This window comes from Elephas maximus, chromosome 2, assembly GCF_024166365.1.
Source record: "Elephas maximus indicus isolate mEleMax1 chromosome 2, mEleMax1 primary haplotype, whole genome shotgun sequence".
NCBI lineage: Eukaryota > Metazoa > Chordata > Mammalia > Proboscidea > Elephantidae > Elephas > Elephas maximus.
The window spans coordinates 70,466,696-70,479,634 of NC_064820.1; the positions used below are offsets into that span (position 1 = coordinate 70,466,696).

Here is a 12,939-nt window from a genome sequence, read left to right on the forward strand (position 1 = left end):
TGTATATTTATTATGGAATCTTTGAATAAAATAATTCTTGAATTCTCTCAGTATATCATTTTTTAATATAGGTTTGTTTCAAAGATCAACCAATTGAGTCTGTTGTCCTTCAATTACATAAAGAAAAATAGTAATCAAATAGCATAAAAACAAGGCTATTTACCTTAAATAATCAGGGAATAAAAATTTTGTATAAAATTAGATGCTTAAAATACCCAATGACTAAAATGCTGCTGAATAGTATCCATGTTCATGTCTCTCACTAAGGCTACGAATTAACTTTTTGCTTGATTTAAAAACTCTAAGATTGTCAGGTATAGTTAATATATTCCTTTTCTAATTCTAAATATATATTTAACATGAACCAAGAAATCATTAATGACTATTCACAAGTTGTTTTAATTTAAAAAATTAATTCCTATAAAATTATAAAAGACTATTTCACAGTACTAGTGCTCACTGTAATATCTAAAATAAAGACCTAATTATCTCGTATTATGAAATACCACAAAATTATTGGTGCACAGGTATATTCATATAAAGCATATTTTAGCATTTTAATGACTTACTAAAAGCTTTAGGATATTTGTGAATGAAATTCAGTTAAATAAATATTTTTGAAATGTTAATTTAAAGTATATTACAGTTATCCCCCATCCATTGTTTGGCAAGGTATCAGTTGACTAACACACTTAACTTTGCTCCTATTAATTATGTTGGGATGAAGATTTCTTGCATTAATTACGATAACTTTGATTTGCAGGCATGAACTAATCACATTTGTGGTTAATATTTTTTCTGCATATAGATCAGATACTGTTCTTGAGGTCAGTATTTTAAATACCTTCACACTTTGGTGGATATTTTTTTCATATCCTCAGACTGATGAAGTATTTCTTGAAGCCCAGATTCAGAATATTACGAACTCACCTATGTTTATGGAGAAGGTTTCATTGGAACCATCTATAATGTACAATGTAGCAGAATTAAATGCTGTCAACCAAGCTGGAGAATGGTAAATATGAATTATGAAGCATTTGTTTTTGTGTTTGAAAAATAAATGCTTTTCTAACATCCATTACTCTTGGAGGTTTTTTTGTTTGTTTCAATAATTCGACATCAGTGCTTCAATTATCCACATAAAAATAAGAATCATGGTCCTTTGCATTTTATGTTTTACTATTTGAAGCACTTGATCTTTGAATTCTCAAAATAATTCTGTGAGGTAAATATGGAAACTGTCATCCCTATCCTGCAAATGATGAAACAGAGGCATAGAAAGAAATAATAAAAAATAAGTTAGGAAAAGAGTGATGGTGAGTCTTAAGAAGAAACACTCTCCCGACACCAAAAGTAGTGGGCATAGGAAGAGATGATTTAATTTTTTGTGTGAAAAGGAAGCACATGTGTCTTTCTATAGATAATACAAAAGAGGGAGAATAAATAGATGTATGGTTGATATTAACGTGGATAAGAAAGTAATAGCTGGAAAAAGTAGTACCTCATTTTCTTAGCCAGGAATGAGGTTTACTTTTATCATGGTGGTCAGATATAGAAAAGTTTAGTCTTCCAGTCCCTCACTGAGGAAAACAATGATTTTGCTTTCTTTTCCTAACTGAAACCTGTCCTCTCTTTTAGTTCATTTTTAAAATGATTACTTAACTTTAGAACGGTATGTTTCTTCTTATTCTAAACTATTGTCATTGACAAGTTTAGAGAAAAGGGACATGGTACTTAATGTCCTGATTTTCTATTGCGTTTTTCTTTTTAGGTAATATACTCTAGGTTTCATTCTGTAGTAAAGAACCTCAAGATTTTCCATGTCAATCAACTGAAATACATAAATAAATCCTGCCAATACAAATCCTTTTTGTTTATGATGAAACCACTGACCTGCTCTATTTTAGGTCTTTAGATAGTAAATCATCCAGTTCTTGTCCAAAACAAACAATCACAAGCTGTGGTTTTTCTTTTAAAAGATGCTAGAGATTTTTCTCCATCTCTGTCTATTTCCATTCCTCTCAGTATATCTACGTTTGGTTCAAGAGCATATTTGCAGCCAATGGATACACGCCAGTACTTATACTGCCTTAAGCCCAAGAAGGAGTTTGCAGAAAAAGCAGGCATCATTAAGGGAGTAACAGTAATCGGAAAATTGGATATAGTATGGAAAACAAATCTAGGTGAAAGGGGAAGGTTACAAACCAGCCAACTTCAAAGAATGGTGAGTCTGGAAAAGAATTTTGATGGGGGTTTGGGGGCACGTGGCTACAGTTCAAAAAAAAAGAAAACCAAACCCATTGCCGTCAAGTCAATTTCAACTCATAACGACCCTATAGGACAGAGTAGAACTGCCTCATAGGGTTTCCAAGGAGCACCTGGTAGATTCGAACTGCTTACCTTTTGGTTGGCAGCTGTAGCTCTTAACCACTACGCCACCAGGTTTCCATGTGAGGGATGGTTAGAACAACTTAAATTTTTCTAGGTCTATCACTAAAAATCAAAACACCATAGAAGATATTAATCTTACTAGAGAATAAGAGAGAAAAGACTAATAATTTTAAAGTTTACTCTCCTTTCACTGTTTAAGCTAGTAATTTCAAAAGGAAGGATTTTCATTATGTAGCCATCCCATTACTTGGAGATTTTCAATAATTTCCTTAAAAAAAGACAATCACTGTATCTGTTTAAAATACAGCAGTTAGCTATCATGCTGACATGATATGTTTCAAACCTTGATGTCTGATGATGTGTCTTGTGAAAAGATGTGTTTTTCTTTCTGGCCTGTTTCAAAGTGATCTTTCTCTTTAGACAGTACCTTATTTTTATGTAAATAATACGCACCTTCTATGTTTGTTTGCCAACCACGCCCTTTCCCCACCAGTTATTTTCATAAGTGCTATGCCAAGTTTTTTTTTTTTTTTAACATGTTGCTGCTAAAAAAAAAATTTAGCACGGTGCACTTACGAAAATACCTTGCCGGGGGCAGGGGAGGGGGGCATGGTTGGCAAACAAATGTAGAAAGTGTGCATTATTTGTGTAAAAATGCGGCAACATTGTCTATTTAGAATTATGTATACAGATTGCTACAGTATCTCTGGAAAGCATCACTTTAAGATCAGACTCCCTGAAATTTCTTTATTGACTACTTACCTATGCGATTCATCTCAACTCTACTGAGCTTGGAGTAATTATAGCAAAAACAAATTGTTAGGGCTCACAGTGCTGTTCTTTAGCTATAGCAGCACAAGAGGTTAGAATGGGGGAACGGTGGAATGAATGACAAGTGTTTTCTCAGAACATCAGCTTGGAGGTTCAACAACTGTTGAGTGGATGTGCTGGTTTGGTGCCTTTATTAAAGTTGAGGGGTTTTATAATAGATATATATTAACTGTATTGCTTTCTCTCTTAGGCTCCAGGTTATGGAGATGTTAGGTTGTCTTTGGAGGCAATCCCAGATACTGTAAACCTAGAAGAACCTTTCCATATAACCTGTAAAATAACAAACTGCAGGTAATGGCAGTGTTTCTGGATGAATGTCCTTTCTTCCTCACCTACCTAAAAGAGAGCTTTTAAATCTTTTAAATACGCTGTCTCCTTTTAAGTTTCCCGTTGCCTTATAGTCTTCTCTGATGTAGATGCTGAATAATGTAACATTCTTCATCTGGTGGCAGTGTATTAGATAGGTCCTACTGTGTGAGGGGAAACCCTGGTGGCATAGTGGTTAAGAGCTACAGCTGCTAACCAAAAGATTGGCAGTTCGAATCCACCAGGCACTCCTTGGAAACCCTTTGGGGCAGTTCTACTCTGTCCTGTAGGGTCGCTATGCGTCAGAATCAACTCGATGGCAACGAGTTTACTGTGTGTTAGATTCTTTCTGTATTTTTATCTATCACATTCACGTTTTATGCATGGACAAGCCAATTCAAGAGAGGTTAAGTAGTAACTTATTCAGACTTACAGAGCTAGTAAAGATGGGGTCAGAATTTGAATCCAGATGTATTTGACTTCAAAGTTCATGTTCTTTTTGTTGTTTATACCTCCTTCACAGTTGAGTTTACTAAAGCATAAGCTAGTAGGTTCTTATGGGAAAATGCATTATAGATTTAGAATAAGATGGATTTTTTCTGACAGATACTTGGGTAATAACTGAGTTGTATGCTTAGTATTAAGAAACTAAAAACTAGTTATGAATTTAAATATGATGGATAATAAACCCCAAAACCAAACTCATTGCCATCAAGTCAATTCTGACTCATAGCAACCCTGTAGGACAGAGTAGAACTCCCACATGGGATTTTCAAGGCTGTAGACCTTTACAGAAGCAAATTGTCACACCTTTCTCCCATCGAGCCACTGCTGGGTTCAAACCACCGACCTTCTGGTTACCAGCTGACTGCTTAACCACTGCATTTCCAGGGCTCCTCCATGAGTGATGATAGTAGATTGGGAAACAGAGCTTTGCCAATAAACAGCATAATCTAGCCATTAGGTGAAAAGCATAGGGCTTTGAAGCTAGAAAATCCTAGGATTAAGTCCCACTTTTGCTACTACTTGTATTACTACTTGGTTTATTTACTATTAGTTGAGGCATTTTGGTAATATTGCAGTGATGAATCCCATCCTTAATAGTCTGAATGTGTAAATCCATTTTTAATCTCATATCCATTCCAACTTTTTGATATTACGGAGATAAGAAATATTCATCCTTCAGAATTCCAGCTTATTCTGTGAAGCTGCGTAGTCCTTCCAAAGCACAGTTTAACATAGCTTTTTAGTGACACTTACATATTGCTATAATTATTAGTCTTTTCTTCACTAGACTGTGAATTATTCAGCAAAAGGGATCATGTTTTACCAAGCCTCATTTATACGGTGCCTGCCACATCATAGGAGCTCAGTAAGCAATACACACATGGTAAAGACCCTGTGCATATAGGGTTTGTTTTGGGGTTGTTTTGTTTGTCTTTTTTGAAGCATAGCAAATCAGTTATTCACCAACCGACAAAAGTGCTATAAAAAATAAATTCAGTTTCTTTCAGTGTTCACTTTAACTTTTGGTGATTCAAATAAGAATTTTCTAAAAAGCACTTATTACTTGGATCTTCAGTTTCCAACTGGTGCTAACCCTACCCCCATCACATACACAACACATATACACTCTTACTGTATTTTTGTGAAATTTAATGAGAAAACTAAAGTAGCGCACCTAACCTGGTCTCTGGCACATAGTGGACATTTCAAACGTCTGTCAGGGATATAGAGACATATAAAAGCTAAATATCATAAGGTCACTAAGTCTAAAAATCAGTAAATTAATATTAAAATTAAAATGAGTAATTTAAAATATAGAGCCAACTATGAGAAAACAGTTAAAAAAGTTGAAAGTAGTTCATGAATGATGGTAGAGTAGGAAACTGTTTTTCATAATGAGCCTTTAAATTTTTTTTTTTAATGTACATACTTCCATTAAAATTTAACTTGCAATAAATGTTTAAGCTGAACTGGTAGTATCAATTATAAGCAGAAGCAGTCTTTTCATATTAAATAATACAATACATAACTTCTTATGAATCCTGTCAGTCATTTTCTAGGTTATATGCATATCTATAATAATACTAAAGGAACATAGATTAAATATCAAAAACACTGGGCCATACTCAGTTTGTCATTTTCTTTCCTGTAGAGTACCTAACAAATAGGAAGGGTATATAACAGCAAGATTAGATGCAAATGTCTGGAAGCCTCCCAGAGAAATAGCAAAGCTGTTAAGAGGTTCAGTACTAGAACCAGAAGGCCAACATCAAGGCAGGCTGATTAGTCTGAGTGCCATTTTAAGCCCTAGAAGGTGACATCCCCTTGCATTTTCCTGATTCGTGAAGTGAAATAAAAATGATATGATAGCTTTTCAGTTCTGTTTCTGGTTTATATTCTCCTGGAAACCCAGAAAACAAGTTCATTTAGCAATAGTGAAAGAAATACTATAATACCTCTTTGTGCAAGGAACAAGATTTATCGTTTTTTTCTGATTGCTCCAGCAGTGAAAGGACTATGGATCTGGTTTTGGAAATGTGCAATACCAATTCTATCCACTGGTGTGGCATTTCAGGAAGACAGCTTGGAAAACTACATCCAAGTTCCTCTCTCTGCCTTGCCCTTACTCTGCTGTCTTCAGTACAAGGACTGCAGGTATGCTTTCTTTTACTAATTTCAATATGGAGAGGCAATGAACCCATAATCATTTATTATATGTATGTGTGTGTATGTATATCTTAGACTTCTGTCTTTCTCTTAATAGAGTGTCTCTGGCTTAAGACTAACAGACACATTCTTAAAGAGAACATATGAATATGATGACATCGCACAAGTCTGTGTGGTATCTTCGGCCGTTAAAATGGAAAACTGAAGAAAATTTCTAATGTTACGCTTTTCATTTAGTTTCACACAACTGCTTTCTGTATTTTTGTCAGCTTTGTAAAATGACCAATTTAACAACAAAAATGAGTATGTATGATTTAAATTTCCTGTATAACTGAGTTGTTTAAAATATTAAATATTTGTTTTGAAAAGAACTATCTGGTTTTTATATTCTACATGAACATTTGTACATTTTCCACGTCTCATTTCATTTTCAGTGACCTTTGTACTTTGTTATCCAAATGTACTCTATTTGAGAACATCTGTTGCTAGCAAGCCTCTAGAATGGCATCAGCAAACTTTTGCCTGTCAAGGGACAGATAGCAAATATTTTAGGCTTTGCAGGCCATGTAGTTTTTGTCACAACGACTCAACTCTGCCATTGTACGGCGAAGGCAGGTATGGACAATTGTAAAAAAGAGTACTGGCTATATTTACAAAAGAGGTAGCAGGATGGATTAGGCTATAGTTTGTTGACACTGATCTAGAAGATATTTATTTCTTACAAGTTTGGAATTCTCTTGATATTTTATCAGAAATAGTTCAGTTACCTTATTTCTACACAAATTAACGCATGCCTCCTATGTTTGTTTGCCAACTGCGCCCTCCCCGCTCAAGGTATTTTCATAAGCATGCTATGCTCACTTTTTACAGCAACATGTCAGAGAAAAGGGGCATCACAGCGCTTATGAAAATACCTTGTCGGCGCAGGGCGCAGTTGGCAAGCAAACATAAATGGCGTGTGTTTTTTGCATTAAAATATGGTGACCCATGTTTTCTTGCTTCTTCAGTCAACAGAAAAGGTATTTGTTTAAAACAATTGGGGTAGTCCTTGAATAACCTGTTATTTGCTAACACAGTATGAGCTTTTCTATTTTCAAAATTATTGTATTGGGGCTGTGGTATGTACGTACCTCTTTACTTTCAGTTACTAAACAGCAGATCAGAATTACTTTTATTCCTTAGATGGTTGATTACTCAGTTAACTTTTAATTAAGTTAAAAAAGCCAAATAATATTCTAATTCTAAGCCAGAAAGTCCTGGTTTGGTTTTCTCTCCGTTGAAAAATTGTCCATTTTTTTCATGTCTTATTTAAAAGATTTCCAGCTTCTGATACTTGATCTTGAACTCTGAATCAAGTATTAATATTGTAATAAAACTTTCTAGCTCTGCATGTAATCAAACTTTTTTACTTATGTCATGAACAAAACAGTTAAGGTTGTAAACAACTTTGCAACATGAAAGTTATAAAAGTTTGAATATTTTGTCAGGAAAACAAAAGCTTAGCTGTTAAATAAAAGTGATCCTATTTTGGGAAACTGAAATTCAAGGGTGTATATAGAATTTCTTAAGTGTAAGAGTGTATTAAAGTCAAATACAAAAATCAGTTTTTCGTAAATGCATAAATATTTATTGCCATGACAAATTGTTTGGTCCAAAATGAAAGCTATGGTCAGAATGAGGTTTGCTTCCCAAATCAGAGTAATTAATGAAATCTCCATGCAACATAAAGTACAAGTACTGTAAAATTAAAGTCTATCTTTCTTCTGAAATTATTAAAATTAATTAAAAGATGAAACAAGATTTTGTAGCTGCTGCATTGGGCAATTTGATTGTTTTTAAGCATCTTCTCATGACTGAACCTTCTGTTTCAAATTTTAGAAGTTAGCGTATAATGGTCACTTGGAATCTGCTATACAATTTAATTATAAAGTCTCTTATGTTTATAAACAAGAAACCAAACACGTATTATTCATACTTAAAGGTTTAAAGGTTAGATAATGCCACGTTGGAAACAATCTGTTTAAACCATAGTATACAAAAGTAGATAAGAAATAATTTGGTACATTAAATGAAAATGTTATTTGCATAACAAAGACATGTTCAGTTTTACATAGCATCTGTCAGCTACAGCTACCACAATGAAATACGGTTAATGGAAGTCAGGCATTCCTAAGTAGAATGTTTACAGAGATTTACATGATGCCCTCTTGTTTCTCTAGTTAGATTGGAACTATATTTTCCAGATAAGAAAGAATAATATTTGGGGCAAGTCTTCTAATTTTAAGAGTAGCTAGCATAATCTAACCACACAGAATTCTTTCTTCAAGTAGCCTGCAATGTAATGATTCCAAAGTAATGAAGGTATTTTCTTGAAGAGCAAAAATGGCGTCAATATAATGGGAACCCAGGTAAGTGGACAGATGACATCTAGATTGAATCTGTTATGGGTGGTGTATTAGCAAAGAAACTAAAAGGTGAAATGCCAGAAATATACCAATTCCCATTAAAAAAAAAAAAAAAAGTTGAGTCAATTCTGACTCATAGCAACCATACAGACCAGAGCAGAACTGCCATACGGGGTTTCCAAGTGGGGGCCAGTGGATTTGAACTGCTGACCTTTTGGTTAGCAGCCAAATGCTTAACCCCTGTGCCACCAGGGCTCCAGGGATTTTTTTCCTTTTCTTTCTACATACAATAATGGGAATTCGTCCCCATTACACGCAATAATGAGAATAATGGGGACCAATTCCCTTTATGTAAAAAGAAAAACAAAAACCAAACCCACTGCGATCGAGTCCGTTCTGACTCACAGTGACCCTATAGGACAGGGTCATAAACTGCCCCATGGGGTTTCCAAGGCTGTAAATCTTTACGGAAGCTGACTGCCACATCTTTTCTCCTGTGGAGCCACTGGTGGGTTTAAACCACTGACCTTTCGGTTAGCAGCCAAGTGCTTTAACTACCGTACCACCAGGGCTCCTTATGTAAAAAGATAGGCTATCTTAACTACAGATAATATAAGCACATCAAGACACTATTTTAAAGTGTTTTTTGTTATAATATCTTTGTCTGATTTTGGTACTAAGATAATACTGGGCAAATAAAATTAGGTGCAAGTGTTTCCTCCTTCTATTTTCTAGAAGAGATTGTGTAGAAGTGATATTATTTCTCCCTTACATATGGTAGATTTCAAAAGTAAAACCATTTAGGCCTGTGGTTTTCTCTTCTGGGAGGTTTTTAACTATGAATTCAATTTCTTTGATTAATATAGGTCTATATTGAGGTTATTTCTTCAGTGAGCTTTGGTGGTTTGTATCTTACAAGGAATTTGTTTCATCTAAATTGCTAAAAATAGGGACCTAGAACTGGGGACACTTGTGGTTCAGTGGTAGAATTCTCACCTTCCATGTGGGATACTAAGGTTCACTTCCTAGCCAATCCATGCACAGCCACCACCCATCTATCAGTGGGGGCTTGTGTGTTGCTAAGAGTCTGAACAGATTTCAGCAAAGCTTCCAGGCTAAGACTGGGAAGAAAGGCCTGGCAATTTACTTCCAAAAATCAGGCCAATGAAAACCCTGTAGATCAAAATTGTCTGATCCACAACCAATCATGGAATTGTACAGGATCAGGCAGTATTTCATTCTATTTTATATGGGCTCACCAAGAGTTGGGGGCTAACTTGATGGTAGCTATCAAAAAGAGCTGGTCTTAGTATTTTCTGATTATCCTTTTAATGTCTACAGCATCTACTGGTATCTCCTTTCATTGCAGATAGTGTTAATTTGTATTTTCTCTGTTTTTTCTTAGTCTGGCTAGAGGCTTACCAATTTTAATTAATCTTAAAGTATTTTTAATGCACTCAGGACAGGCTAGAAACTTTAATTTCTTATTCGACATTGGATAAGAATGATTAGTTTTTAATTAAGGATCAACTTCGGTTCTCATTTGTTTTTTCATCACTTCTATGTGATTAGTTAGCATTTTATTCTGCGTAGCACTTGAACACTAAGAGGTGAATCTAACTTCATGAAAAATTAAGTTGATTTAGATAGAATATAAACCAAACCCATTGCCACGGAGTCAGTTCCAACTCATATCAACCCTGTAAGACAAAGTAGAACTGCCTATAGGGTTTCCAAGGCAGTAATCTTTACGGAAGCAGAGGCCACATCTTTCTCCCATGGAACGCTGCTGGGTTTGAACTGCTGACCTTTTGGTTAGCAGCCGAGTGCTTAATCACTACAGAGATTTAATTTCAAAGAACCTAAGATTTAAGTCCTGGTCTTCTCTGGCAAGACCCATAAATTCATATAGGTCTTCCTTGTTGCCAGAACCCAGACGTCTGTTTCCTGGTTGAATTCAAGAGAAACCTCTATTTTCTAAGTTAGAGTCCTTGGACCTACAATCAGAACCACCTGGTATTCTGTTTAAAATGTTGATTCCTGGGCCATATTACCAAACCAAAAAACCAAACCCACTGCCGTCGAGTCGATTCCAACTCATAGCAACCCTATAGAACAGAGTAGAACGGGCCCGTAGAGTTTCCAAAGAGCACCTGGTGGATTCAAACTGCCGACCTCTTGGTTAGCACCTGTAGCACTTAACCACTACGCCACCAGGGTTTCCAGGCCATATTACAGGACCTACTAAATCAAAATTTGGGGCATAGCCCTGGTTCTGCATTTTTAATAAATGCCCCAGACGTTTGGTACAATGAAACTATAGAACCCCTATTCAGATCTCAGAAAGGGAAAGAAAGAAAAAGTTGATTTTTAAACTCCAAGATCCCAATTAATTAGGTTTTATGAATGAACAGTAATAACAAGACTTTGATCATCAACATTATTACTTTAATTTTATATTACTTTCTTTTTCAGTTTTCCCTCACAAAACTTGTGAAATCATTACATGTCAGCCTCACTTTGCCAAATTCAGGATTAACAAAAGAAATTCTAATTGGAATTTGAACAGTCTTATCTGTCACTGTAGATAGAGTTATTCCATTACTACCTAATGTCACATCTCTCCACTATTATGGAATCTAATTTACAATACAACATTTTAAGTTTCCTAATTGTTTCAGTTGCATCAAATTAAAGTTAAGCATACATGTGGCATGCCAAGCCAAATTACAACAGATGACACGAGCAAGCAATGTTAGATGTTTTTTGTAATCCATCAAATAATTACTGAGCTTTAAAAAAAATCAATATTTTGGAACAAATCAAATGCCACTTAGAAAATCCTTACGGCCAAGCCACTGGTTTTTTAAAATACAGGTATATCTGACCTATATCAGAGTTTCCATGTTAAGGTCACCACTGGTGAAATTGTGCTAATTAAGTTGAATAGTTATATGACTGACCTAACCAGTACCATTAAGGATTTCTAAATGTATTTTATTATGAACTTAGCACAACTGGCCATGCTAATGTTATCAACACCAAACTGCAGGCAAGAGTGGTGAAGAACTATGCAGAAAACCTGAGCATCCGACCTTTACTTTCTATACGTTTACTTCATCTATTTTTTTCTTTCCAAAACAACATCCCTTGCACCAAATGCGACTTTCTACGAGCTCCTAAGATGTCACTCATTGGAACAAGCAGCATTAAAGGTGGTACTCGCATCTATGACAGACGTTCATTGCTGATGGCACTATGAAAGCTAAACCTAGGTAACAACTTTCTTCTGACATGCTGCTACTCATGTCCATGGCAAGTATAGTTTTTCTAGACCAGCATGGGAAACATTTCCTCTTACTCTTCTCCCCTCTCAAAAAAGTTTGCTTAAGGGAATTTGGAGATAGAAAACTCACTGATAAACACCCCTACTCTTCAATAAATACACTCTGCTGTTAAGTATAATATACAAATATGATAACAAAGGTTTGAAAATGGAACCTTGTCTAGTGCTATATTGGCACTTCAGTTAATAAGCCTTCCAAAGGAGTCATGTTATGTTCAAGTCTGTGATAAACCTATTATCTAAACAGATTTATTCTTTAGGAATATACACAAGAGTTTTTCCTCCACTATTTTCAAACATCAGATATGGTAGTGTTTTTGGCCACTCCCTACAGTGAAGATTTCAGAGCCATAAATCATTTGCACTCAGGGCTAAGGTTCCTAGTCAAATCAAGAATGGTCTTCAGCGCTGCTGCTGAATGATCTGCTCCGGACGTGATTTCTCAGTTGCTCTATAAGCTCAGGATTCTGTTGCTGTATCTGCTGAGCAAACTGCTGTCCCCTGTAATAAAGACACAGGGTGGTATGTGAGATTACAATAGTGGTTCTATAATTTCACACAATACTCATGTAGAAAGAACTTCAGAGGATGAGGTGACTAGCCAAAGGTAACTTTTTCTATAAAAGACAAGTTTAGAATCACAGTTTTAGTATCTGCAAGTTTACCAGTGCTTCCACATAAAGTTATTACAGTGCAGAACTCTTTATTCTATAATTCTTTAAAGCACTCAAGCTAAAATGCGAGTGCCTGAATCGGGTGAAATCCACACCTCTAGTGCTTAACCACAAAGAAACAAGAGGCTTTTATTTTATGTGCTCAAATATAATGCAGGATATTTTCCCTTATATTCATGTCTTAAAAGTCCCTCGTATCACAGAATGTAACTCACAGTTTGAGATGCTTACAGAGGTCACCTAACAGTACTGATTTTTAAAAAGGCAAAGAAGTTTAACACAAATTCCGGAGTGTGTGACCCTCAATTGCAAG

The 12,939-nt window shown here is 35.4% G+C and overlaps 2 protein-coding genes across 8 annotated transcripts in view; one reads left to right on the top strand and one right to left on the bottom strand.

Annotated features, from left to right (window-relative positions):
- TRAPPC13 (trafficking protein particle complex subunit 13) overlaps positions 1 to 7,654 on the top strand; it is a 45,349-nt gene extending 37,695 nt beyond the window's left edge. For 3 of the 5 annotated variants that reach the window (XM_049864461.1, XM_049864482.1, XM_049864500.1), the window contains 5 exons: positions 882 to 1,015; positions 2,026 to 2,224; positions 3,413 to 3,513; positions 6,039 to 6,189; positions 6,299 to 7,654. In XM_049864461.1, the coding sequence (XP_049720418.1) occupies positions 882 to 1,015; positions 2,026 to 2,224; positions 3,413 to 3,513; positions 6,039 to 6,189; positions 6,299 to 6,406 (693 nt within the window). In that variant the 3' untranslated portion in view covers positions 6,407 to 7,654. The remainder of the gene's footprint in view (positions 1 to 881; positions 1,016 to 2,025; positions 2,225 to 3,412; positions 3,514 to 6,038; positions 6,190 to 6,298) is intronic. The other 2 variants (XM_049864472.1, XM_049864491.1) reach the window with 1 other exon arrangement.
- A 276-nt stretch (positions 7,655 to 7,930) lies between these two features.
- The window catches only part of SGTB (small glutamine rich tetratricopeptide repeat co-chaperone beta), a 52,736-nt gene continuing 47,727 nt past the window's right edge, over positions 7,931 to 12,939 (bottom strand). For all 3 annotated transcript variants that reach the window (XM_049864521.1, XM_049864530.1, XM_049864512.1), the window contains one exon: positions 7,931 to 12,453. In XM_049864521.1, coding sequence (XP_049720478.1) covers positions 12,342 to 12,453 — 112 coding nt within the window. In that variant the 3' untranslated portion in view covers positions 7,931 to 12,341. The remainder of the gene's footprint in view (positions 12,454 to 12,939) is intronic.